Source organism: Apteryx mantelli, chromosome 21 (genome assembly GCF_036417845.1).
Source record: "Apteryx mantelli isolate bAptMan1 chromosome 21, bAptMan1.hap1, whole genome shotgun sequence".
NCBI classification, from domain to species: Eukaryota; Metazoa; Chordata; class Aves; order Apterygiformes; family Apterygidae; genus Apteryx; species Apteryx mantelli.
The window spans coordinates 13,922,427-13,950,235 of record NC_089998.1 but is presented as its reverse complement, the minus strand read 5'-3'; the positions used below and the strand labels follow the sequence as shown (position 1 = coordinate 13,950,235).

Genomic DNA, 27,809 nt, shown 5'->3' with positions numbered 1-27,809 from the left:
TTGAAGCAACTGTTCCTTCCCTACCCACTCGTGTTCCCTATAACTTCCCTTCAAAGCAACAAATCCAAAGCAAGTGAGAATCCCTTGATATGGCACATAGCACTCAATAAGAGATTTCTGTGGGGCAGGAACTGTTTAGCATGGAAAGTTCTCAAGTAGGTTAACAGCAAACTCTCTGCACAAGGAGGCAATGACCAGGACTTTATTTTTGGATCTTTCTGTGTGTACAGCAACATATTGACCTGAGTAACTTTTCTTTAACTCCAAATCTCCCTCCCTCTCCCTTTTTGGGGGACTGTACAATGCTTTAACTCTCTTCCCTATTTTGCTTTTGCATGCAAGGTTTCTCTGGAGCTGTTTGTGGGAATCATATAACCACAGAATCACAGAATTGTTGAGGTTGGAAGGACCTCTAGAAGTCTGTAGTTCAACCCCCTGACTCAAAGAAGGGTCAATGAGAGCAAGTTGCTCAGGACCTTGTCCAGTTGGGTTTTGAATATCTCCAAGAATGGAGACTCCACAACCTCTCTGGGCAACCTCTTCCAGTGTTTGATCACCCTCAGAGGAAAAAAAAGTTTTTTCTTATGCTTAAGTGGAATTTCTGTCTTTCAATTCCTGCCCATTGCTTCTTGTCCTGCCACTGGGTGCCACTGAGAAGAGTAAGGCTCCAGCTTGTTTACTCCCTCCCATCAGGTATTTATACACATTGATAAGATCCCCCTGAGCTGTATCTTCTCAAGACTAAACAGTCCCGGATCTCTCAGCCTCTCCTTGCACGAGACATGCTGCAGTCCCTTAATCCTCTTTGTGGTCCTTCGCTGGACTTGTTCCAGTAGCTCCATGTCTGTCTTGTACAGGGGAGCCCAGAACTGGACACAGCACTTCAGATGTGGTCTGACCTGTGCTGAATAGAGGGGAAGGTTCACCTCCCTTGGTCTGCTGGCAGCACTCTTTCTAATGCAGCTCAGGATGCTGTTGGTCTGCTTTGCTGCAAAGGCACATTGCTGGCTCATGTTCAACTTGTCCACCAGGACCCTCAAGTCATTTTCTGCAGAGCTGCTCTCCAGCAGCTTGGCCCCCAGCATATACTGGTGCACGAGCTTATTAAGCCCCAGGTGCAGGCCTTCGTATTTCCCTTTGTTGAACCTCATGAGGTTCTTGTCTGCCCAAGCCTCTCCAGCATGTCCAGGTCCTTTCGAATGGCAGCACAACTGTCTGGTGTATCAGCTACTCCTCCCACTTTTGTATAGTCTGTAAACTTTCTCCTGGCGCACTCTGTCCCAGGTCATTAAGAAACAGCTTAAATGGCACTAGCCACAGGACTGACCCCTGGGGGTACACCACTAGTAACTACCCTCCAGCTGGATTTTGTACCACTGATCACAACCCTTTGAACCCAATAGTTCAGCCAGTTTTCAGTCCACCTCACTGTCCATTTACATAGACCATACTTCATATGCTTGACCATAAGAATGTTATGGGAGACAGTATTGAAAGCCTCACTAAAGTCAAGATAAACAGCATCCACTGCTCTCCCTTCATCCATCAACCCAGTCATCTCACTGTAGAAGGCTCTCATGTTGGTCAGGCACAATTTTCTTTTCGTAAATCCATGCTGCCTACTCCTAAAGCACTCTCTTGTCCTTCCAATATGTGCAGAGATGACTTCCCAGAGGATTTGCTCCACCATCTTCCCAGGGATGAAAGTGAGGCTGCCTGGCCTGTAGTTCCCTGAGTCTTCCTTCTTGCCTTTCTTGAAGATAGGAGTGACATTTGCTTTCTTCCAGTCCTCAGGAACCTCCCCTGATTGCCATGACCTTTCAAAGATAATTAAGAATGGCCTCACAATGACACTAGCCAGCTCCCTCAGCTCTCATGGATGCATCCTATCACATCCCATGGACTTCTGTAGGTCCAACTTTTTAAATGTTCACGAACTTGATCCTTCTTGATGGTAAATTCTCACCACTCCAGACTTTTTTACTGGTCTCAGGGACCTTCAGTTCCTGAAGGTCAGTCTTACCAGTAAAGACAGAGGCGAAGAAGGCATTCAGTATCTTGGCCTTTTTCATGTTCTCTGTCACCATATCCCTCAAACAATTCCAGCAGTGGGGCCACCTTTTCCCTAGCCTTCCTTTTGCTGCTGATGTACTTGTAGAAGCCTTTCTTGTTGCCCTTCACATCCCTCACCAGATTCCACTCCAGATGGCCTTTGCCTTTCCTAACCCCATCCCTGCACACTCAGACAGTGTCTCTAGATTCCTCCCAGGTCATCTGTCCTTACTTCCACCCCTTGTATGCTTCCTTTTTTGTTTGAGCTTAGTCAGGAACTCCTTCTCATCCATGCAGGCCTCCTGCCAATTTTGCTTCATTTGCTGCATGGGGGGTTGGACTGCTCTTGAGCTTGGTGAGCCTTGAAAACCAACCAGTTCTCCTGGACTCCTCTTCCATCCAGGGCTGCATCCCATGGGCTTCTTCCAAGCAGGGCCCTGAACGGGCCAGAGTCTGCGCTCCTGAAGCCTAGGGTTGTGATTCTGCTTTTTGCCCTGCTCCCTCCTTGCAGGATCCTGAACTCCATCATCCTGTGGTTGCTGTTGCCAAAGCTGCCCACAGCTTCCACATCTCTGACCAGTCCTTCTTTGTTTGTAAGTACAAGGTCCAGCAGAGTGCCTCTCCTCGCTGGCTCCTCAATCACCTGAGTTAGGAAGTTGTCACTGATGCACTCCAGGAACCTCCTGGCTTGTTTGTGCCCTGCTGTGTTGTCCCTGCAGCAGATATCAGGGTAGTTAAAGTCCCCCATGAGGACCAGGGCCTGTGAACATGAGGCTTCTTCCAGTTTTCTGAAGAAGGTCTCATCTGCTCCACAGAATCACAGAATGGTAGAGATTGGAAGGCACCTCTGGAGATCATCTAGTCCAACCCCCCCTGCTCAAGCAGGGTCACCTACAGCACATTGCCCAGGACCCTGTCCCGGTGGCTTTTGAACATCTCCAAGGATGGGGACTCCACAACCTGTCTGGGCTACCTGTTCCAGTGCTCAGTCACCCTCACAGGAAAGAAGTTTCTCCTTATGTTCTGATGGAATTTCTGTGTCTCCATTTGTGCCTGTTGCTTCTCGTCCTATCGCTGGGCACCACTGAAGAGTCTGGCCCCATCCTCTTTACAACTTCCCTTCAGATATTTAAACACATTCTTAAGATCTCCCCTCAGTCTTCTCCAGGCTCAACAGGCACAGCTCTCTCAGCCTTTCTTCCTATAAGACATACTCCAGTCCCTCCATCATCTTAGCAGCCTTTGGCGTCCAGGAAAAGCTGCTCCAACAAAACAGTCCAAACAGTCCATCATAATTTTTTTTAAGAACAAAAGGTTTCCATGAATTTTAAATAATCAGTTTTCTTCAATGGCAGGGGGTTTTTTTTGTTTGTTTGTTTAAACAAAGGTCAGGAACTAGGACTCCAGAAAACAGGGAGAGCTTTGAAGAGGAAGATATGGATGGCAGCTGTTAACAGACACAGTTCAGCAGTGAAGATTCAACACCTCACTCACCCAGCTTCTAACTCCTGAGCTGCTGAGATGTTCAAAAGCAAAAGGGAAAGACAATGCCATTTAAGCCAAGCTCTATCTTTATCATCTCAGTTTTTCATTTTGGTTTCAAGAGAATAAAAAGCATGACTTGAAATACACATATCAAGGATTCTTTCATCTGTCAGTAGTTCCAGAATGGATTAAGCACTGAAAAAAATTTGACTAAGAAACACCTTGCCAGCAAAGACATTTTCACAGTAAGGTATGTATGTATTTATTTCATTAATCAAGCAAGCTCAAATACCTCATTGGTCTAGGAGTTTTATCAGACATCTGATCCTCTCATATTTTAGGAAAATTCCTAATCTTTTCTCAAATCAGAATCTTTTAACATAAAGAAACAATATATTGCCATTAAAGTGGTAAAATCTCTGCTGTTTGTGGGTTGGGCTATAATTTATCAGATCCGACCTGTGCCCTTCAGCTTCATTTGCTGCTACTGCAGCAGCTACACAAGGCATGTTCTGCTCTGAACATCTTTTTTTATTAGCATTTCATTATTATTCTTTATCACTTTGGGGATGATGCAAAAATTAAGCTGAGTGGAGTAGCTGCTACTTTGTCTCCATTTCAGCGTCCTGCTTTGACTGGCCTGTGCTGGTTGCTTAGAGAAGTCAGCATGTCTGTCAGGGTGCAAGACAGTCAGCAACACACTATGTGCTTAAGGATATAGTCTGACCGAACTCAAGCTGGTTGGTTACCCTTTTGTGGCATGCACCTTGCTGTTCTTCCAGAAGCCTCTACCATTCTCCCAGATCGTTTTTATTGTTTTCTGGTGGTTCCAATTCAGAGTCTTCAGGACTTCCCTTTCTAAGTCTGTTCCAATTTCCATCCCAAACATATGAAAAAATAGTAGTAAAACCAGAGTATTCTGCATATATGTGCTGCAGTTCTCATACACCACATGTTGTAAAAGCAGAAGTCCATACGTGGGTGAAAGGTAGCTTTCAGAAAAGAGTAAAATTCAAGTTTTAATTGTATGCAGGAGTGTGACAAAACTTTATGAAAGGAACAGGAAAATAAAAAAACAATGCATTGTTTAAGGTGCAAGGGAAATATCCTGTCATTAGGAAAAGCTTCATTTATTCCCATATAATCTGGGAAGTACACCACTGATATCTTATCTTGGGAAAACTGCTAGAAGATGTTTAGAACCCATACTGGTAAGCATGTATGCTTGATATAAATCGTCTCCAGTTGGAGAGGCCTCACTCCCTTCACAGGTTTTACATGTACCCAGATTTAAAAGAACCATCCTGGACTGACTTTTTAGTGGTTGGACAGCCACTAAAAGACATATCAGGCGCAGAATGGCAGCAGTTCCTTATTTATCTTCATATTTCACAGATTCCTCATTGTGGCTCATATGTGAGCATCTGATATGGTGACAGTACTTTAATTTCCTGTATAAATCCACTATGCCAGTCTTCTACTGCTGTGTACTGTGTGCATGTGTATAATGTGTATAATGTCTTTTTTTTTTTTTAATCAATGACAAATGCTGCAGTTTACAAGAACCACAACAGGGTGGTATCAATGACTCAATGCACAAAGATCAGAAATCTCATAGATTTCTATTCTAATACACAGATAGGGTAAAGTTTGTACCGAAAGCCCCATTCCTCCTAGCTTGTTAGATGTATTGAGGTTCTTCAGCCTGGAAAGTTGTATATTTATGATTTCAGTAACAAACATTGGTCTTCGGGAGCGTATTTCTTTTGTTCTGCACTCACCTGAAAGATTCTTCTCTCTTGAAACTGACTGTAATGACACAGTAGCAGCTCTCTTAAAGCTGATGGTTTTACAGACACAGCTGTTCAAGTGAGTAACTGAATTTTTTTTGTTTAAATGTGTAGCTAAAACACGTTTTATTGGGCCATTACAAGGAAGACATTCCAGGTTGGTAAAACATGCACAAACGGTTGCACACACATACTAGTGACAGTCAGACCTACCCGGCAATCCCGAACACTCACGCCTATGCCGCTCCTTCCAAGATTTCCTCCTGCAAGCTTCACTGCAAGTGAAGATTTCATGGCAATGAATACAAGGTGTCAGCTGAACACCAACAGAACGTCCACAGTGATAGCAGTATTTAAAAAATGGTATCCTAGAACAAAGGCAGTTGTAAAAAAAAAAAAAAAAGCACAATATTGTTTGTTTAAAGTTTTTTCTTAGTCTGACAGCATGTTTGTTCATCACAGTAAAATTAAATCAAAATGGCTCACAATATAGAAATATAAATGTATGTGGGGACCAGGCTGCACAGCAGCCCCTAGAAAAGTCAAACGTCCTGGTGAGGAACATGGCCAAGCCATGGTCAACCAATATCCACATCCTAGTGCACTGTGTGTTTTAGTCTGCTCATAACAACTGGGTCTGGAAGTATTCAGTTTCAAACTGGCAGGCAAGCCAGACAATATGCAGCCAGAAATAAAGCCAAGCAGGCAGACTTAAAAAAACTGACAGAACCTACTGGAATATTGCAGAGGCAAACAGGGTTACAGCTAGGTCACTGCAACACAGCAATTATTCCAAAGCTGAAAGAAGCAACAAAGAGTGCTTAGGCAAAGATTTTCAGTGGGATTAGGAAGCAGGCCTATGTACCTATATCCTTTTTAAAGCATTTAAGAATCCTTTACAGCACTGATATCCTTAATATGGTCTGAGCCAAACTGTTCTGAGTTTGTGAAATTTGACCATAACATAAAACCAAAGGTGATTTCATGCAATAGATTCATTCATGTGTTAGTATAATTTTAAAGAAGAGCTAAGAGACATCAGAGGCAACACTGGATGCATTACACATAATACCAAATCAGATTTTATAGCATTCTAGTTATGTGATTTGGATTCCATTAAATACCTTGCTAAGGAAGGTAGCAGGCAATGACCCAGACAACTCTTGTCAGTATCCAGACAAAGCATAGCCACAGTCAAACAATTACAAAAACAATTCATCCAACTTGAATTGGAAACAGCAGCAAGTTTTCTGCAGAGTCCCCAGAAGAGAAAAAGAGCTAGGACCAGCTCCTTGAGAATAACAAGTGTTCTGTGAGAGGATAGCTATAGTGTGGGCACAGTGGTAGTCAGCGGACAATAAGCCACAGCTAAATATGAACAATGACATCAAGGAACTCCAGTTACTGTACAGATAAGCTAGTAAATTTTTCCCATCCTTCCATGGAGCCAAGAATATAGGGTGGTAAACAAGGAGCTTGGGTGGAATTAGGCCTTTGCAGGGAAAGAGTTTTGTGAGGAGAGTGGCAGGTTCCCTGAAATAATAACTTGTCTACCAATTGCTGTCTCCTTCAGCTATAAATTTAAAGGCCTGTCCAATTACAAATCATAACCTTGGAAATTTGCCTAGGGCTGTATGTTGAGAACATGATACAAGTCTTGCATTTGGAAGTTTATGGGAAATTCCCATTCTTGGGCTATAGTGAACAGACAGTCAGCTGTTGAAACTAACAGAGAAAACAAAACTTGCACAATTCTGGCAAAGGAAATAGCTAGCAATTTTCACTGAGATTTCATCTCTGCCTGCAATCATCTCTGACATTTATTTGTAAAATGTTTGTGTGCTGCTTTAACCTTCCAGATTTAATTTTAGTTCTTGGTTTACATTCTTCTGGCTATTTCTGCATCTTATGCTACTATTGATCCATTTTGGTTCGGCAGAAATGCTACCTCACAATTTATGTTCGCGGAAGTGCCTCAGTTCCTGACAATGATGTTACCCTCATTTGATTCAAACACTGAGACAAAGGTCAGGACCATGCGAGTGCCTTGCAGTAGGAGAACAAACTGATGACAGAGTACAGTATCCTTGAGCCAAGTATCTCCTGTTACTCAAACTGCTGTTAATGCTACATTTCCAAGATTGATGTTCAAACTCTAGAAGTCTTTCCTGATTTAGAGACCAGAAATGCAAGCTACAAAACTTGTATGTGTCCATTTCTTAGTATTTGTAAGCTACCCTAAGCCACTGATGTCCTGAATTGCCTTAAAATACCAGGACACACTGCTTATCACAAGAAGACAATATTATACAGACTCTCCTGGCAGAGTCTGAAGCTGAAAAGGAGTGATGTGATCAGAACAGAGAAAGAAGGTGTGTGTAGCTGACCAGACTGGACACACTAAAGAGGAAACAATTAGAAAAGAAAAAACATGGTAGGGTGACATTAGGCCTGGTGAGGAAAAAACAGGACATAATATTTTTGGCTAAGAACAGTCAATACTTGCATGCAGTGTCTTCCACCTACCTCACTTCTTCTGCATGATGGCTTCCCCATTTCTTCTTTGAAGCAAATGTACGAATATTTGAATCCACTACACCAACATAAGGAAGAGGGAGAAAAAAAAAATCAGTATTCCTACTTAGGACTTGAGAATTAGAATACTAGTCACAAGACACCTTTCCTTAAAACTCTGCTTGGTCACAGGACAGTTGTTGATCAACTGGACAAACATAATCGATATGATGATGTGTATCAGAAAAACTAAAATAACATCCTTCTTGAAAGTAAGATTATGGAAAATGTGAGACATAATAGTTCTAGGTAACATTGCTTTCTACTCCTCATTTGGATATTTTTCACAGTGAATATACAAAACATTTTTAAGATTACAGTGACACTGGGAGATCTAGATTCTAAGCTTGGCTTCACCACGTATTTGAGCACTACTCAGGAAGTCACTCAAATCACCTTAATTTATATATTTATTGTCACCACTCTAATAGTAGAAGAGCATTAATACAGTGGGAATCCTAGGAAAGGACCTGGGAGCAAGTTGCCATAGGCAATGGACATATGCTAGCTGTCCACAGTCACCATTAAATGCATACTGCTACCTGCACTAATGCAAAGCAATTCAAAGGTCCATCTATGAAAGAGGAACAAGCTCCCTCAATCACTCTGTAACACATGGTAATAGATCTTGTATAGGAATTTACTAGGAAGCAGTGGACAGGCACTAAGCTTATATTCAAAATTTCCTTCACAGTGACTTGTTCATTCTTTTTAATGTTTGTAGAACCACTACATCTCCTCACTGCATATGTAGGACTGGTTTTGAGAAAGAGTTATCTTTTCAGACAACAATACTGGAACTAATAACAGTAAATTCCCTCTCCACACCAGGCAGTGCTACCCTTAAGCTTGAACTAACATTTTTTGGATCTTCTCAGCTCTTCTTGATTCCATTCTTTCTCTTTCAGGATGACACGCTCACGGAGCTTCCCAGTAATGTGTTCTATCAGTGATCGGCGTTTTTGAAAAATCTCCCGCTCAGATGCTGTCAGTACGTGGTATGGTGTGTTAGCAATTCTCCTATCCTGCAACACACCAGGAGTTAATATGCTACTGTATGGGAACACAAATCTAACACGTAAGTGTTTCAGACTTAAAGTCAAACCAGTCTAAAAGCACAGTATCATCCCTGCTTAATCCTGGCATAGGAGATGTCCATATTAAAAATTCTAGTTATTCTGATTATCTGTTCAGTGAGTGCTCAACAAGTTAACTAAAACAATTTTTCTTCAAGGGAGAAGCTGCTGTCATTTTGCAGAGCTCACCTCCTCTCCCAGCACTTCTGGGAACACAGGAAAGCTTCCTGAAAATGGAAAGACTGCTAGAGGGCACTGTTTGGCAACTATTAAGTTTCTCCATTTCCCAAACTGCTTCCTGGTGCCAGCAGGGAGCGTACTAGACCCAGGATACAAAAGCCTAAGGCAGACCAGAGCAAGGCAGGAAAGAAAGAAGATACCTGGAGTATGCTGGCCAAGTCTGGCCAGAGATTACAACTGCTAATTGTTTAATTTTGTTTGCTGTTTGAGGATCAGTTGTGATTGCAAGCCAAAGAATAACAATTTTACTATCTACATGGAACACTGGAACAGGATGCAGAAAACCACATTAGCTCCAAGCAGGCTGCTCTGTCAATGAGATGCAGCGATGGATCCCACAATCACAGGGCCATAATAGCAATGAGCTGTACCCCACCTTAGGAATGCAGGTACCATGATGCACTGTCTCAAGTAGCTTGAAGGTGGCTGCTTTACTGCAAGGTGCCCAAGGCTCACCATTACTTTTGTTCTTTTCAGAACATCTACTGTTTATGTCCCAGAGGCAAGCAATCTGCAGTATAACTCGGCTTTCCTTCCCATCCCTGCAGGTTGCTAGTTTAATATATTAAGTAATTCACTATCTATTTTTTGCATTACTGAACAAATGATTCTCTCAAGAACCAAACCATTTAATCTCTGCAGCTTCTAAGAAACAAAGATTCTTTGTCATGTAAACTTTCTTATTAACAATAAAGCTACAAAAAAAAATTACTTATATGACCCAAATGCAGAATCATTTCTAATTAGAAACTGTTACAGCATCGCAGACTATTTAAAAGCTTTTTAAAACAAATACATCTCCCCCCCCCAAAAAATAAACCCTGGGCAGAAAATTCTTAGCTATACTTCACAGTAAGATTCTTTTTATAAGGGATTAATAAATGATTAAGGATGACTTTAATAAATGGTTAACCCTTTATTATAAAGTTTGACTGATCAGTAATTTATTATCATAGCTTATCATTTATGCCTAAATTTATTATCTGCTATATATATAATTCATAACAACTTTTCCTGATTTGATTGTAGCCTCATGGAAACATGTTACTTCTGTTTTTAATGGCTGGATATAGGATTACAGCCAACTCTTTACAAATCAATTATGAATAGAATCTTACCATAAAATGTGACAACAGGGATTGCCTTCACAGGCAAAACTACTAGAGGTATTCAGACTTTGGGTGGTTATAAGTTCAGCAGCAAATGAAATGAGTCTCAAGACAAATGAAGGGAAAAGTAAATTTTGAGGGAAAGCTTCTGAAGAAGGCCCTAGACAAATCCTAAAGGACACGAGGCTGTTGTTCTGATGAATGCAAAGAACACAGTATCTTCAGTTATGGGAACTGAAGTCATACCTGATAATATTCAAAATAGGCATAGTCGACAGCTGTTCCCACTGCTTTTTGCCGTCCTTCCCTAAGAGTAACTGGTGCAAGGATATCCGCGCCAGCTTCAAGCAGCTTATCAACCTGCAAAAAGAAAGCAAAACATTAGACATCCAGTTTTCTAACCAAATTGTGTCCAGACAGGACTGAACACCAGAGCTTAACCTCTATTTGTGTGGCTATTTTGTGTACCAAATTGTGCATTTCTTCTGCCGCTGGAGAGCCGTTGACGGACTGTCAAATCTAAATGTGTTTTGTAAGTAAAACCTTCTTGGAGGCAGTTGCTATTTGTTTCTGGATATCTCACAATCTAATCTTGCAGCAACAGATGAAGCACAGACAACTAGTGAGGCAGGGGTAGAACAGAACCCAGCTGGGGAAACCACCTTCTCTCCTAGTCCTCCTCAACTGCAACTTTCCTCCCCTCCATGCTCAATAAGATCAGCTCGGTGCTTTGTGGGATGAGGAATAAAACTCCAATTTTTACAAGGTCAAATGCTTCCACTGATCTCATCATAGGTGAGAAAGTGCACTTTATCAACTACTTTACATAGCACAATCAAATGCAATATATCTTTCTTCATGTGGATGCCAGTTGTGTTTACAAACAAGGTAACAGTCAGATCTGACAGGGCCATGGGCATGACTACAACCCTCCACCTGCTTTAAATGCAGTTTTTCCTCTTCTACACAAGGAGGTTGCCATCACCTTCACTCAAACATGAAAACGAATTTCCTTACAAAACCTCTGTTCCTTAGGAGAGAAACAAATAGCATTGGGAAGAGATACAAATGAATTGTTCTTAAAAAACCAACCAAACAAACAAACAAAAAACCCCCAGCTTTCCCATTAAAGAGAAATGGAACTCAACACACCTGATAAAAATTACTGCTTTTCCTGAAGTTAAAAACAAAAAAAACCAAACCCACATGTTCTCTCACCAAAGCAATCCTCTGTGCTTTTGTTCTCTTCTGTTCATATGTGGTACTGACAGCTGTACAGAGGGCACTTCTTACTGCTCCACTTAATGGCAGATTCGGATCAGCCCCATGTTTGAGGAGTTCAATCACTGCCTGCAAATATAACAGATAGTTGCTGGAGATGCATTTTTGACAGTTCCACAGCAGAAAAGCGATACCCCAGCCAGACTGAGATGCTATAGGGCAGCATTAAAAATCACCTGCTCTGATACTTTCATAAAATATACTAAACCCACGTATGTTTTACTGTAAAGATAAGGATTAGAGAGGTTGAACATTTATGGTCTATTAGATCATCATCCATTGAATGTTGGCCTCTGAGAAGGCAGGAGAAGCAGTAGAATGTGTTGGATATGGGACTTTCCATTCCACAGGAAGTCCTGAAATTTCATCTTTTCTGTACAAACAAATCAAAGATGCAGTAAACTCTTTCCCAGAAAAATAACTAAATTGTCTTTTAAAAGAAACAAAGACAACATAAGGAAAAAAGTTCTGGTTCAGACATTTGATACAGAATCTATTTTCTATTGTATCCAGTTGCATCCATTTCTACTGTATCTACTTCCAGCTTTATTTTTATAGATGATTGATAACTTTCTACTGAAACAAATATAGTTAAAAAGTAACAATACACAATACATCTTTTCTATTATGATCTACCATTAATCCTAATACACAGTATAAAACTTGCAGTGACAGAACAAAAGGTAAAATTTTGATTTCATCAGAAACACTGAAAGGGGCTTCCCCTTGCTTTGTTCACATCTGCATTTCCAAGACAATGCTTGACTGAATTATTAGCGTGCTTTTACACAGGAGAAAGTAAACAGAGAAACAGAAATCAGACCCAAACCCTGCTCCTATCAACTTCTTATCTGAACCACTAGGCTATACAGTCACGCTTGCTCCCTTCCAATTGCTCTTCCCATGGCCTTGTACTAGCTGGCTGCCTGCACAATGTGGGCAAGTGGGTAGCCTGTGTGCAACTCTTATCCCCTCACTCTCCTCCCTTGTTTTCCACAAAGATGATGAACCAGGAGCCTGGAGCTGTATTCCAAGAGAAGCAGAGCACTGCAGACACACCACTTTGTCACCATTACTTGTTTTGCTTGTACACTTTCTCGGAAGTGCCTCAGCATGCTGGCTGCTATGGACCCACTCTTAAGGGCCTTGTCTGAGCAGAAGGGAGGCCATCCCCTGCTCAGGAAAGGTAGGTGCTAACTTCACATATTGAACTCTACCGTGTGAACCTCATCTGTGGAGTGCTGAGTCCTGTAATGCCCACATCCTTTCCAAGTCTGATCATTGATCTTTTCATAGAAAAGCATACTCCTTACCCTCAATAGCTACATTTTTTTCTTATATCCAGAAGCAAAGTGTTTTAACACTTGGATGGGATGATTTGAGTGTGGAGGTAGCCTGTAAGAGAACTGCATGTTCTTGTGATTCATAAAAATGGATACTTTTCTCTGAATGCTATACCCTTCTGAATCTTACCAAATATTTCTAGCTACCACTGTCATACTACAGGGCTCCTCTAGTTCAGCTCATGCAACATCCACAGGTTTGAAAGAAAAGCAAATTTAGTGCTTTCACTGGGAATGAATTATGGCAAGCACAACTAGTTACCCAAGTTTGCCTATCATCAGAGAAGGCAGAGACAAATGGAGAAGTACAACACACAAAGAGGAACTCAAAGATGCTCACCAAATCATTCCCACTGGCGATTGCTAAGGAAAGTGGTGAATGGCCACTCCACAGTGTGTTTGGATTTGCCTTATGCATTAAAAGGAGGCGGATAACATCTCTGGCATGCTGTGTAGGCAGGTGCAGAAAAAAGGCAGAATCAGATCATAATAATGTTAACTTTTTAATATAATATATATGTAATAATAATAAACAAAATGAGCAGCATAAAACACATTCAAACCTTTCATCTAAACTATGATCCTATAGCAAAAAAATATACTTCCATTTTCTCATGTCTAAGAACCCCAAGCATGGTAGTGTTATACATAAACCTCTTCATCAGATTACCAAATCTCATTAACCCTGCTGCCAAAAGCTATATGTAAGCTTGCTTCTGAAGAAGTACATCTCCTCTCTCAAAAACCTCTCCTTCCTCCAAGTGCATACCTCCTAAATCTGCTCGAGGAATGTTACCATGGTCGAAACCCAAATGCTCAAAGGTTAGTGCATGAGAAAACTCAGATCGTCCAGCTTCAAATTGGCCTCATGGACAGTAAAACTTAATGACCAAGTCACTAATGGAAACTTAAGCAAAGGAATTTCCTGTGTTAAATGGAATTCTAAAGACTTAAGAAATATTTTTTTCTCAAGTGCTAATGGATTTTTCATCAGTACAACACTAATGACTAATTAGGAAAGGAGTTTATCCCTGGAATTCAATCAGCTCCTTACAGTGGGATGAAATGTTCCCCAGATACGTCATTTGAGGAGTTTAGCTTATAATTACTCTCTATGAGCAGAACCTCAGATGCCATGCTCTTACCTCACAGTTATCCTCTCTTTCGCATGCCATATGCAATGCACTCCTTCCACCTTCTTCTGGAACAGGACCACTATAGGAGGAGAAGTACTCTTTTGGTGGTCCTGTTTCATTTTTCAGGTGCACAGTGACACCACGGGACAATTTGGCTTCTCTGGTTTGAGGCAGAGGAATCTAAGTGAAATTATGCACACATTTCTAACACAGTTCAGAGACAAACCGAAGAAAATAAACTGCCTGGTCACCCATTGCTCTGGATCTCAATCATGGATGAGACTTGCTCAGTCCCATCAAAACAATGGCCAACCTTTTTCCACTTCCTTCTTTACATTCAGATTCCATCTGCCTAAATCATCTCCAGCACTGTATATTAAGAAGTTTAATAAAACCACTGGAGGAATCTAGGGGAGGTAAATTTTACACACAGAATTTAATAACTTTTACTGGGCCAAATGATACAGTGAGGGGTGGGAGGAAAGAAGCAAGCTATCAGGTAAAAAGGGTCTTCCTTGAGTCAAGTTCATTCAGATGTCATTCATTTAAGGTGCATGACTATAGGATTACCAGACCAATATAAAAAAATAAAAAATGATATGTGAGGAAGTAATTTTGCCTGCACTGCTTCTGGGCATTTTGTAAGTGCATACTGTTTGCAAATAGGTACCAAGTTGTCCTGATTGCTACTAAAGGAGAATGTTCTGAAATACAAACCGAAGAAGCCATCTAAACCTCCCTGGACTGCAAACATACATTCACCTTAGCCATTGTCATGACAAGACAAATCTTATCATTCCTGTTACACAAGCCAGCTCATTTTTCAATGACTAGGGCCTGATGGGATGTCAGGGAACTCATCAATGTCATTGCAAGGTCACTCAATTATCTTTGAAATGTCATGGCAACCAGGTGAGGTTCCTGAGGACTGGAAGAAAGCAAATGTCACTCCTGTATTCAGGAAGGGCAAGAAGGAGGATCTGCAGAATTACAAGTACGTCAGGCACATTTCAATCCCTGGAAAGGTGATGAAGCACATCCTCTGGGAAGCCAGTTCCAAAAATATTAAGGACAAGAAAGTGACTGGGAGTCGTCAGCTTGGATTTACAAAGAGGAAATCATGCCTGAACAACTTGATAGCCTTCTACAAGGAGATGACCAGTTTGGTGAAAGATGGGAGAGCAGAAGATGTCATTTACCTTGACTTTAGTAAGGCTTTCAACACAACAAGTGTAAGGCTTTTCTCCTGCAACATTCTCATAGACAAGCTGATGAAGTATGGCTTACATAAATGAACAGTGAGGTAGCCTGAAAACTGGCTGAACTACTGGATTCAAAGGGTTATGATCAGTGGCATGAAGTTCAGCTGAAGGCCAGTCACCAGTGGTGTACCTACAGGGGTCAATATGGGGACAGTACTGTTTGTTTGCTACTGTTTACTAATTGACCTGGATGAAGGGACAGAGTGCACCCTCAGCCAATTTGCTGATGATCCCAAACTGGGAGGAGTGGCTGATACCCCAGAAGGCTGTGCTGCCATTCGAAAGGACCTGGACAGGCTGGAGAGGTGGGCGGAGAGGAACCTCCTGAAGTTCAACAAAGGCAAGTGCAGGGTCCTGCACCTGGGGAGGAATAACCCCATGCACCAGTACAGGTTGGGGGTTGACCTGCTGGAAAGCAGCTCTGTGGAGAAGGACCTGGGAGTGCTGGTGGACACCAAGTTGACCATGAGCCAGCAATGTGTCCTTGTGACCAAGAAGGCCAATGGTATCCTGGGCTGCATTAGAAAGAGTGCTGCCAGCAGACCAGGGGAGGTGATCCTTCCCCTCTATTCAGCACAGGTCAGACCACATCTGAAGTGCTGTGTCCAGTTCTGGGCTCCCCTGTACAAGACAGACATGGAGCTACTGGAACAAGTCCAGCGAAGGACCACAAAGAGGATTAAGGGACTGCAGCATGTCTCGTGCAAGGAGAGGCTGAGAGATCCGGGACTGTTTAGTCTTGAGAAGATACAGCTCAGGGGGATCTTATCAATGTGTATAAATACCTGATGGGAGGGAGTAAACAAGCTGGAGCCTTACTCTTCTCAGTGGCACCCAGTGGCAGGACAAGAAGCAATGGGCAGGAATTGAAAGACAGAAATTCCACTTAAGCATAAGAAAAAACTTTTTTTTCCTCTGAGGGTGATCAAACACTGGAAGAGGTTGCCCAGAGAGGTTGTGGAGTCTCCATTCTTGGAGATATTCAAAACCCAACTGGACAAGGTCCTGAGCAACTTGCCCTCATTGACCCTCCTTTGAGCTGGGGTTTTGGACCAGACTATCTTCAGAGGCCCCTTCCAATATCTCAGCTGTTTTGTAAATTCTGTGAAGTGATTTAAGTACTATAACATAAAGTAATTCTTCAGGTAACAAATGCCAAAAAGAGCACTTTTTGCTGGTATAGCTCCATCACAAGTAGAGAATTATCATAAAAAATGGCAACCCTAACCAAAAAGTTCTATACTACCAAAAAAGTTTACTGCAGAGTAAACTGCAGTATCTTTCTGTAACTCTGGGGGCACAGTGAATGCTGCAGGAATCCAGCAGAGAGAGTCTGTGTTCAGGGAAAACAAAACAAAACAAAACAAAACAAAACAAAACAAAACAAAACAAAACAAAAACAAGTAGGCAGGCTCCATGGAGATGAAATAAGCAGGTCCCATCATGTATCTGTTTCTGACAGTGGTCCTGTCTTCACTGATGTCATTATACCTTCAGGCATTTGTACCGGACTGCCCACAAGAGACTTTTAACCTCTGCCTTACACGAGGCATGACAGCAAAAATGTTCTGGGGCATCGAAACACAAGGATGTGTTTACTGTAATCCAATAATATAGACTTCAAGTGGCTTTTTTTTCTTTTTTTCTTTTTTAAAGGAACATAGTTATTCCAATAGGGTGCAAAGATTTCACTGAAATCAAGCAGGCAGGAAGCTCAACTCCCTGCTCATGTATTGTGCAGCCTTCAACAGCTGCAAGAAGCTGAGCTCACAAAGCAACATACCTGGTCTGGACCATATGCCTCATTTCCATCTTCTGCCCTTGCATCAACATCTGGGGCAGAATGCAGGAGGTACTGTGTTATCTGGACCCCTTCCTCCCCAGGAATAGATACAGCTATGTGGAGAGGGGTTAAACTCCCTAACTGAAAAAACAAACATATCATTAAGACTCCTGTTTATCGCAAGCAAAACATAAAACAGTACCAAATATTTTCAAAAGAATAATTCAAGTTTCCTCTTCCCACATACTGCATCTCACTTTCAGCCACCACGAACCTACAAAGTGAGTTACAGGACAGTGGAATGCTCGAGGTCCCAGATACTCAACCTACCAAAATCACAGCAGCCATTACCAACCTGAGGAGCAGCTTCACAAGCATTCCCCAGTCATTCGTAGGCTTGGCAACAAGAAAACATAATGAGGAAAGAAAACTCAGGGAATAAGGAGTTTTGAATTCTTTCTGTAAAATAGTTCTTTGAACAGGATAATCACTTCAAACAGCTTTTCGTCCATTCTAAAGCTGATTCTTACTTGCAGGATATTTTACAGTAGGACACGGAAGCTGCAGCACTCATCTAGAATCCTACATCATTATCAGTTATAATGCAATAAAACCTTGGATGGAAGCCGCACATCAGTCCTGGCTCCCCTTTCTAAGAGGAGTTTCACTGCTTCTGCATCTGCAGCTTTAATGGCAAAGAACAGAAGGGGTGGTGGTGTCCAGCATGCATTGGGATCTGCACCTCGGCGAAGCAGCAGCTGGATTGTTGCCCATCTCTTCTGCTGTCTAAAGTTGACATGGAAAATACCAGAATCATTCATTAGCATCTTGCAAAAAACCTCTAAATGATGGTGAACTAAGATGACTCCCAGGTGTAGACATCAAAAATGGCATTTAGCAGAGACAAGACTTCATTCTTTAGAGCAGCGTCACAACAACTACTGCGCTCCACCCAGGCAACAATATTATTACCTGAAGAGGATATCTCACCCCTCCAAACTAAAAAGGCAGCACTGAAAAGCAGTCCCTTTGGGTTGCATGGGAATGGATAGGCAAAGCAAGGTTCCCTGCATCTCCACTATTCACTCATGTGTCACTTCTAAACATTTAGTCTGAGACTTGTTTAATGATAGAAACAGACTCCTTCCTGTCATCTAAGACTGGCTGGAAGGTTTTTTCCTCTATCATACTTCATTCATCCATCCCAAGAAAACAGAGATACTCTTTCAGTGTTTCCCTTAAACAAAAAATGGAACAAAAGCTATGCTAAATTAGGACAGTGTATTTCAGCAGGCTAACTGACGATTCCATCTGTATTTCCATGGAGGCAAAACACACACGCACACTCCTAAAAAAAGAAACCTAACACCATCAAAAAAAAGCAAACAGTCCTTGGAAATCACCCAGAAACTCTACCACAAAGTGGTCTGGGCAGAGGCTCCTTTTCTCTCACATGGGATTAATTCATTTTTACCCACAAGCCCTACATTCAGTGCATCTTTATATTCCAATGAAAAACATGCAACACACAATATTCAGACGAGAAGCAAGGGAGGTGGCAAGATGGGCCACAAAAGTCAAATGCAAGAGATGAAGGGCAAGAAGGCCAACAGGGAATTTTCATTGTAGGAATTCTAAGACATCAAAGTGACCTTCAGCTGGCATAAAACCCAACAAACAAACTTCATCATCTTTGGGGACTGCTCTGCAGGCAAAACAAAAGGCAAGATGTGGCCCTGTCAGAGATCCATAAAAGCAAGACAAAAAGACTACATTTCAGGCCATGCTGTTAAACAGACACCTGTAGAAAACAACCAGCAAGGTCAAATGTCATCAAGACTTCAGAATAAGGTGAACATATTCTTATCTTTCCTCATGTCCACACTACATTGCAGGTGTCCATAGCAGACTGTGAGAAGCTGCAAAGTATGCAACTACACTTTCCATCTTCACTCTTCCCACTCTACCAACCTGAATTATAACAGAGAGTATAAACAGAGTGGCTTCTACTGATATGAACACAAGGTTTGTCTAGTTAAACAAACAAAAATATACTAGACATCTGACTAGCTTTTCCTGCAATAGCTGCACCCTTCTGTGAAATATGTGAAATACTAATTGTTGACTTCTTTGTTCAAAGGGGTTTATTAGACTCTGTCTCCCATTCATAGGGCAGAAATAAGACTTACTCTGAGATTATGCCTTCAGACCCATTAGCTGTTTCTGACGGTTCTGATTTTTCGTTCTACTTGAAGATTAAAAAAATAAAAGAAAGTAGTTACAAAAATGAAAAAACACATTTTCAATAGGTGAGTCAGCATATTCAGTCATCAGAACAATAGTACAAGTAATAACAGTAATACAAGAACACATAATAATAATGAAATTTGGTTAACAATAGATAGGGAAATAATTTAGAAGTAATTTGTAACTAAGTTCTTTTTTTAAATAAACCAAATAACTGAACATTTTCTTGTTCAATTTCCATTGCGAGTAAAACATGTTTAGAAGTGTTACAGTTTCTTCAAGTATTCACCATCTGGCTTAAAGGAAAAATACCTCTGAAATAAAACCAGACACTTTGCATTACTTTGTATGAGAATGTAGAACTAGGACCTACAAAGCCAGTGTTGCCAAATCTTCTGGATTCGTATTCAACTCAGAGGAAAAGAGAAGCAATGTACCTTTTCTTTTCTGAATCTTAGAGACCATGACAAACACAAACCTTGTCTATTCCTAATTTCCTTTTCTCACTCCAAAATGAGAAGTAATAGTTTCACACTGATTTTCTGTGAATCTCTGAGCATCTGCTTTATATACATCTCTCCCCCTCTCTCTTTCTTTCCCACAAAAGTCTTGCAATTTTGGTAATGGGCCACCACTTAAACATACTCTTGGAACTTGAACAGGTATTTTAGAGCAACCAAAAACTATTCTGTAGTTCATTTTCAACAAGCTTCTTCAGGGCATTTCCTGTGTAGCCTCTTCCGAAAGTCTCAGCGGCATTCTTACATTTCTAGCCTCCAAGCTCCAAGACCACACAGTCCCTACCTGCCCAGGCCCCTCTTTGATCCCTGTCTTTTCAGATTGTTTGGCGATTCCCGACCCTCTGCTTCACCCTTGTTTTCATTTCCTTCCCCACTGCATGGTTTGTACTCTTACAAAATATGTATCATGCTCCTCCATAGGATAATTTAAAGCAGGTACTTCTCTTTTCAGCAGGAGGAAGCCTAGGGTCATGAGTCTTCCTTTGTAAACACCCCCTAAGGGTCAAGAGACTCCTCTGACAGTTGAATTGCTTCTTGCTTACCACTTCAGCTATGCCAGCAGGACTCTGTACTATCAGGAGAACCACCTAAATCCTCTTGTCCTGCTTGGATGCTTTTGTAATTCCCACCAATTTCCCACTACATCTTCACTGTCTTAAACACCTAGCAAACATGGCCTCACATCTCTGCTATTAATATAGTGCCTTATTTCAATTGCAGAGTAAGTTTGTTACTGCACTGGAGCTTGGTCGTTTGAAGTAGGAGTTAGTGGTGAGAGCAGAGACTACTCTGCATCCTCAGAGTGCAAGAAGCACAGAAGTTCTGACTTTTTCCTAGGGAGTCAACACAATAAAGTAATTCTGAAAAGTAAACTTACAGCTTGAGGCGATAATACATCATGATTCTGACATTTTAGATTAGAAATAAACCAACCTTGTATCTGTGCAAGTTCCTCTCAGCAATATTACCCTTAAAAGATTCTGCTGGATAATACAGAATAAAGCACATGGAGAGAGCAGATAAACCTTCATCACTACACTTATTCACATCAGCTCCACTATCAAGAAGAAGATTGACAACATCATTGTGGGAATTAACCTGTAGAGGGAGAAATGCTTCAGGATGTTATTTTATTTTGTAAACATCTATACTTGCACATACATGCACACACTTGCAGATTTCTACATGGAAAGAATAGATTTCTACATGGAAAGAATAGACAGCATAGTTTGAAAGTAGTGACAGCCAACACTGTTAAACTAATTCAAGTTTATATTTGCCACAAAATATGAACACAATACTGAACCACCCCTTACAGGGTTCAGAATGTGTATCTTTGAGCATCCTCAAGTACATCCCTGCCCTTCCTCTCTTTTTGATAACAATTTCTACGAGATTTCACAGGAATTCAGTGAGGATTCACATACAGAAAGAGACTAAAAGTGATTGAGATGGATGTAGGGGAAATATAGTGACCTAAATTATTATCTAAATTCTGCTGGACTTTTGCAATGAATGCCAGGTATTCAGGTAGCTGAAAAGGGCACAAGGAAAAGGAGAGGTCATCCTCCCCTACAGCAAGTCATGCATGCACAGTTTCTAACCACCACCCCTTTCCAGCAAAAATGAAATAACCCTGTCTGAATGTGATTACAGATGGACAAGAAAAAAAAAACAATAATAAGGGCAGGGTCACATCCAAGAATGCAGATCTAGTCCACTGCATAATCATAAACAGAAATCAAACTTGACAGTTGAAATAATCTCTAATGTTTACTGAAGTGCTTCTTTTTGTAGATTATTATTTACTGTGGGGTTTGGCATGATACCATTCATTACAGACATTCCCCATGCCACATCTGCTCTTTTGTTGTTTACTGAACATTCCCTTCACACTTACTGTGTAATGGAACAAGAGAAAAATCTAATCCAGCCTACCATACCAGGAATTTCTCATCATATGGTAAAGAGTCATTCTTAGAATCTTACAGCAGCAGCAGCAAGTGCTGTGTATCCATGTTTGTCTGCTATGTCCGGATGAGCAAGCTCATCCCTCAGAATTGTATAGACCCCATCAAAGTCTCCTTTTGCTGCTTTCTGAATTAACTGCTCTGAGGCAAGTTCCTTGGGGCCTGGAGGCCCATAAGTACTGCGGACTCCACTGAGAATGAAGTTGACATCTGAAGCGAACTCCGCTTCACAGCACCTAGCAAAGGAGAGAAAAGCACCGAGACATTTAAGCAGCTAGGTATTCTTAGGCGACTAATGCAATTATAGAAAAAACACATCAAGAACAAAACATGTTGCTGGGTAAGATGGGAAAATATGAACAGCTATCATTTTAAGAACTATTTCAGATAGTATAAGTCTGCTTAAATTACAGGCAGAAAGGCAAACTAGTCGAGGGGCTGCTGGCAGCAGCACACAGATTTTGGCTACGGAAGGGTTCATATATATCCAGCCATCCAACAAACATCAAATTAGAAAACAAAATCTAATTGCCAAGTGTTTCTACAAACAGAAGAATTAGCATGCACATTCATATCTGTTTAGTATTTGATTTATATCACTAGCTTTAGCTATGGCTATAAAATACACATATGTGGCTTGTGTTCCCAACAACAAAGCAAACCAAAAAATACTCTGCCTGCCCAAAGAACATCTCCATGTACAAATATCAAGCTACATGTAAAACTAAGGCTCAGTGGGCAGTTACAAGTAGCTGCAGACTTGCTGCAGCATGTTTTTTATAGCCTTGAAGTAGAATAAGAGTTAAGACAACCACAGAAAGGTATCATTAGTATCATAAATTGTTTGTTTCATTTAAAAAAATCCTCATTGACAACTTGTCATCTCAAGACTATAAAAAAAACTTTTGGAGAGCAGCTTCTATCATGCAACTTATATTTGAAAATAATGGATATGATTTATAAAAATCCATACATAAAAAACAAATCATCAACAGCTACCTGTGCTTATAAACATGCATCTGCATTCTGACCAGTAAGGGGGTTACATTTGCAACAGGCCAAGGGTCTCCCTCTGGCAGCTTTGAGGTATTCTGAAAATATGAAGCATCACACTCTTTCAGAAAGGTACGAGTCAAAGTAAGATGATCTGTGTTATGGGAATAGGCAAAGACTCCTTCAGGCAAAATATTCTTGTCATCAAAAGGGAGACATTTATAGCTACGGAGAAATGGGTCCTCCTCAACAGAAATATACTTCCTTTGAGAACTGGCATCAACGTATCTGAAGTGTTCTGGATAGTCCAAGACAGAAAAATAACCAGGTACTTCAGTACATAGTTTAATTAGGTGATTCTTCAGCCACAAGCCAACATCCTGACAGCCACCTGGATAGCTCTCAATTCCTGGTCCAAATCGTTCATCAGATTTGTACAGCCCCTTAAGAAACAAGTAAACTCGTTAGTATCAATCAGATCAAACAAGTTATACAATTAAAGTCTGGTTTCTATTTAAACTGTTCTGCCTGGGTCTTATTGGTCCATTTCTTATTGACAGAGTAATAACTGCTGAGGCCATTCTGTACTACAAAGCCTTCAGAGTCACTTTGATCCATTTAATGACAAACATTAACTCTTCTAGTACAAGAACAGTGGAAGGCCCTAAATTTAACTCCATTGGGATGTTATGTTTAGATGAAGTTTCATGCGGATTCTAGTACCTGAGCAGGATTCTGTTTTATACTATTCTGTGTTCAGCTTTGCATTCATTAGCCTCACTGCTACTTTTTATACCAGGATAGATTTTCAGTAATGCTTTCCAAAACAGAACAAACACCTCTGACACACAACTGCACAGACATAGAGTACATGAATGGCAGCACAGTTCCCAACTATTTCTTTTCTTACCATGGTAATTAACTTCAGGACAGCCTTGCAAGCATGACAATACATGTTTTTATTTCATGCCAACAGAAGAGTCTCAGACACAAATACAGCACTACAAGACAGCAGTTTTAGCCTTCTTAGAAGAGCATCCTAGTTTGACATGACACTATGTTAAGAAATGCATGAGCACCACTTCCAAATTCAAGCAGGCTGATGCATATCCAGTGTTTCTGGATCACACATATGGCTCAAGGCGTGTTCATACAAGGCTATCACAGCCTCAAAACCGTTGTTTGGAACACAAATTAACAGCTTCAGTCATATTGAACTATTTAGCTATGCAGATAAAGGACCAGGAAAAAGCACTATGACTGGCAAGAATAAAATTTCAAGTTTGATTATAACCTAGGGGTATTCTGTTTTTCCCTTAGTTTCAGATTATACATGATCTATTCAAATTAAAGTTCTCCTAAATCCATAATTAGTGCCACATTATCAACATTCAGCAAGAATGTTATGTTCTTGTTGGTCAACTCAATACAAAGGCTGTATATTGTTTTGCTATATATTTTGGATTATCCAATGAACCACTGTTTCCTATTGCAGAGACACCCATGGATCAGTACAAGAGGAAGGCTGCCCTGTGCTGGGCACTTTTCAGATACACCTTCTTCTTTGAAAACAAAGAATTATAAACTCTTAGAAAATAAGTTTTCTAGCTGCTACTAGTAACAACAGGCCTGGAAATCATACAAAAGAGACAACTAGTTATCTCTACACTTCAGAATGTTCTTCGTCTCCACAGTTTCTTCAAATGCAGTATTTTTCAGTTTCATATTGCTGGCTTCCTAATATGTCTGTTGAGAGTACTGACCAGCTAATTAGCTCTACATCTAGCAAGGGGAGTAAATACTGAAGACTTATACATCAGAAACTGGAAAAAGAAACTCTTCCAGGCATCAGATTTTTAGTTCTAGACAGATGATATCACAGTATCTCCTTCAATATTTCCCTAAGCAAAAGTTGTGTACAGCAGAAGTTGAGTAGTTGAAGAGAGCGATCTAGCTTACTCGAAACTGAAGCATGAAGCTTTTGCTCTAAACAACCCAAACACTAATGGAGCTGCCTGAAAAAGAACACACTCAAATTTTCCTGTACTCATGCTGACTTTGAAAGGCAGGGAAATCATGGTAATAGCACAGTGTTTTTCCAGTGACCTGAAATTTTCTGCCGTCCTTCCATTCCAGAGTCCCATAGCCTTCTACATGGCTGAGATAAAATGCTCCAGTGAATTTCGAACTGTCAGGCCAGCAGCAAACCCCCTGCCCATGGCGATGGTCCATGTAGAACTGTCCCATGTATCTCTGTAATCCACCACAAAGAGAAAGGACAGTAAGAATGATACTGTTCAGAGGACAGAAATAAGTGAATTTTTAATTGCCTCCTTAATGCAACAGAGCAGCACTAACAAGGTGCAGGAAACTGAGGATGAAACTGCTATACAGTTAAGAAAGACTGGGCAAAATCTCAGCTCCACTGTAGTCACTGGCTTCAAAACGCCGCCAAGATTTTACCAGTTGCCACAGCAACTCTTCCATCATGTAGTTATCATGATGAAAGACATACTATTTTAGCAGATGTCTCTCAATGTTCATATCCTTTGATATGTTGCCAAATGATGCAGGCTAAGCCAACATCTATCAAAGGGTTCAACACCTCTCACAAAGACCTGTATCCCAATAAACATTTAGTTGGGAAATTTTGCATCCAACAAAAAAGGGAAATCAGCATAGCCATGAAAACACATATTTTGCCAAAAACCAAACATCCGAATACATAAGAACCTAGTAAAACTAAATGAAAAACACCTAGCTACATGCTTACAAATCAGTTTTTTCATTACAGAAGGAAAGAACCTCCACACATAGAGAATATTCCTACTTCCAAATGACCAAACTCTGCTTGGAAAAAGAGCTATCACTCCGATAAATCCCCAGCCCCTACCTTCTGATGAATTCTACTCACCCCCAAACCTAACCACACATACTCTTAAAGTACAATAAAATTCAGTCTGCAATGAGCAGTCAACATAATTTTAAATACAATTATACAAAATTTTATATAATAAAATTATATATATTTAAATAAAATTATATGTGTTTATTGCTGATCTCATGCATCTTCAGCCCTGCCATAACGTCTTTGATTTCCAGCTGCAGGTGAAGTCCCTGGAGATTATACCTTTGTGCACTATTTGCTAAAAAGATAAATTTTACTGCTACTCTAAAACTGGCACTTTTGACCTTCAGTAGAAAGTTCTGAAAAAACTTCATATCATAAGTAAACATAGCGCTGAACTGTATCAAGGTGACAGACACTAAGTCGAAAGGTTGTCCATAATCCCTTCTCTCTTCAGTGAAGCAATCCTTAACTATCAACACACTCATTTGATTGATTTTGATTGAAATTTGATCAATTGTGATTGATTTTAGTCCCAAACACTTTAAGGAATCCATTATTTTTAAGCAAAAAGACAGACATTTGGGAGATGCTTTATAGAAATTAATCAAAATTTTGTAAATGAAAAAATTCCCACTTAAATCAAAACCTCAATTCCTTAAATGCTTTATTAAAGGCATTTATGTGTCTTCAGTGTTATTTCTCTCCAAATTAAATCACCTAAATATCCTAATCAATCATATAGCTTGTCTTTAATAAAAATGTAACTGAAGGGATAGGATGAAACCTATTGAGAACAAAGTCATCCTGGTATTCTGTAGTATAAACTGTGACTGTTCTTAGTTAAAAAAATTTAAAAAAAGTAAAAATTTCTAAGTAAGTTCCCTAAGGCCTAGTAACAGGATGTGCCATGGAGACTTTCATTTCTAGGTCACCAATTCAAATTCAGCTCAATTAAAAAAACCTGAAAACTACTACCCTCCATCAAGTGAGCTGCCAGGATAATCATCAACAAAGACAGGGAGCTGTTACTACTGCTTCTGCCTGATGTATGGTAGGACTTTTGCTTAGAATGCGGAGTTCGCCCCCAAAAGTCAACAGTGAGGAACAATGCCGAGTTCTTTATATTGCCAGAATTGAGGCTGTGTTTCTCTACTAGACTGAAGACTGATTCTTGAGAGCATTGATAGTCAAATGGTGTTCCAGAGGAAAAAAAAAAAAGAGCCAATTTTAAATCACAACCACTTTCTAATTGCTATACAAAAGTCAGTACACAGCAGCATCCTCTTCTCCTCCGCCTCCCTCCCTCTCTCCCCACCAGCCTCCACATGTGGAGCAGGTGTCTGAGGCCACCTTCAGCCATCAATAGCGACCCAAGACTCTCAGCAATGGCATTACGGCAACCACCTTCTGCTTACTCTGAGCGTGAGGGCAAATTAAATCCTTTGGAGTAGGGGAGCAAAAGCATATTATCTGAAGACTTGTGTCCCGATTTGCATTTTAGCAGCAAATATATTATTAACCTGGACACGGAGCAACAGGATGCCTCCAAAGAGCAGCAAGGGCCAGCGCACTTGCTGGGCAGGCTCTCAGATGTTGCATGGAAGCTGGGAAAGTGCTCGCCTTATTAAGAAATAGGCCGAAACTATCTAGTTTGTCCAAAACACAAAGGCAGTAGAGAGATGCAAGTCTAGGAAACACCCACGTTTCAGAGACCTATCTCCTCGCAAATTAGTGATACTGTGAAAGCATTCCCTCCGAAATACGATTTCACGTATTTCCTAGTTGGAACAGCGCTGTTCTGTGAAGCACACCAAACAAACCAGCGGGGAACACGAAGGCAGAAAGCCCTGTAGGGGCCTCCCACCGCCCGGGCCCGGCTCCCCAGGCCGGGGTGCGGCAGGGCCAGACTCGCTTGTAGCCGGCTGCGCGAGGCAGGGCGCTCCCCGACGGCGGCTCCCCGCGGCTCAAGCTCGCAGCCACCCCAGGAGGCTGCGCGGCCGCGGCCCGCGCACCTCGCCGTCCCCAGGCCCGCCGCCGCCGGGCGCCCCCGCCTCCTCCTCGCCGCCCTCGGCCGCCAGCTGACTGGAAACTCGCTC

General features: G+C 41.1%; 1 protein-coding gene across 1 annotated transcript; it reads right to left on the bottom strand.

Annotated features, from left to right (window-relative positions):
• Positions 1–187: 187 nt before the first annotated feature.
• On the bottom strand, positions 188–27,789 carry ANKMY1 (ankyrin repeat and MYND domain containing 1). Its single transcript, XM_067309094.1, has 15 exons — positions 27,726–27,789; positions 24,969–25,115; positions 22,869–23,305; positions 21,889–22,105; positions 20,833–20,997; positions 19,321–19,376; positions 17,746–17,917; positions 17,132–17,272; positions 13,291–13,398; positions 11,545–11,676; positions 10,573–10,686; positions 8,761–8,926; positions 7,854–7,920; positions 5,541–5,695; positions 188–3,568 (listed from the first exon to the last, which is right to left on the bottom strand). Exons 2-15 carry the CDS (start codon positions 25,107–25,109, stop codon positions 3,543–3,545), a joined length of 2,097 nt encoding a protein of 698 aa, XP_067165195.1. The 5' UTR covers positions 25,110–25,115; positions 27,726–27,789; the 3' UTR covers positions 188–3,542.
• Positions 27,790–27,809: the final 20 nt, after the last annotated feature.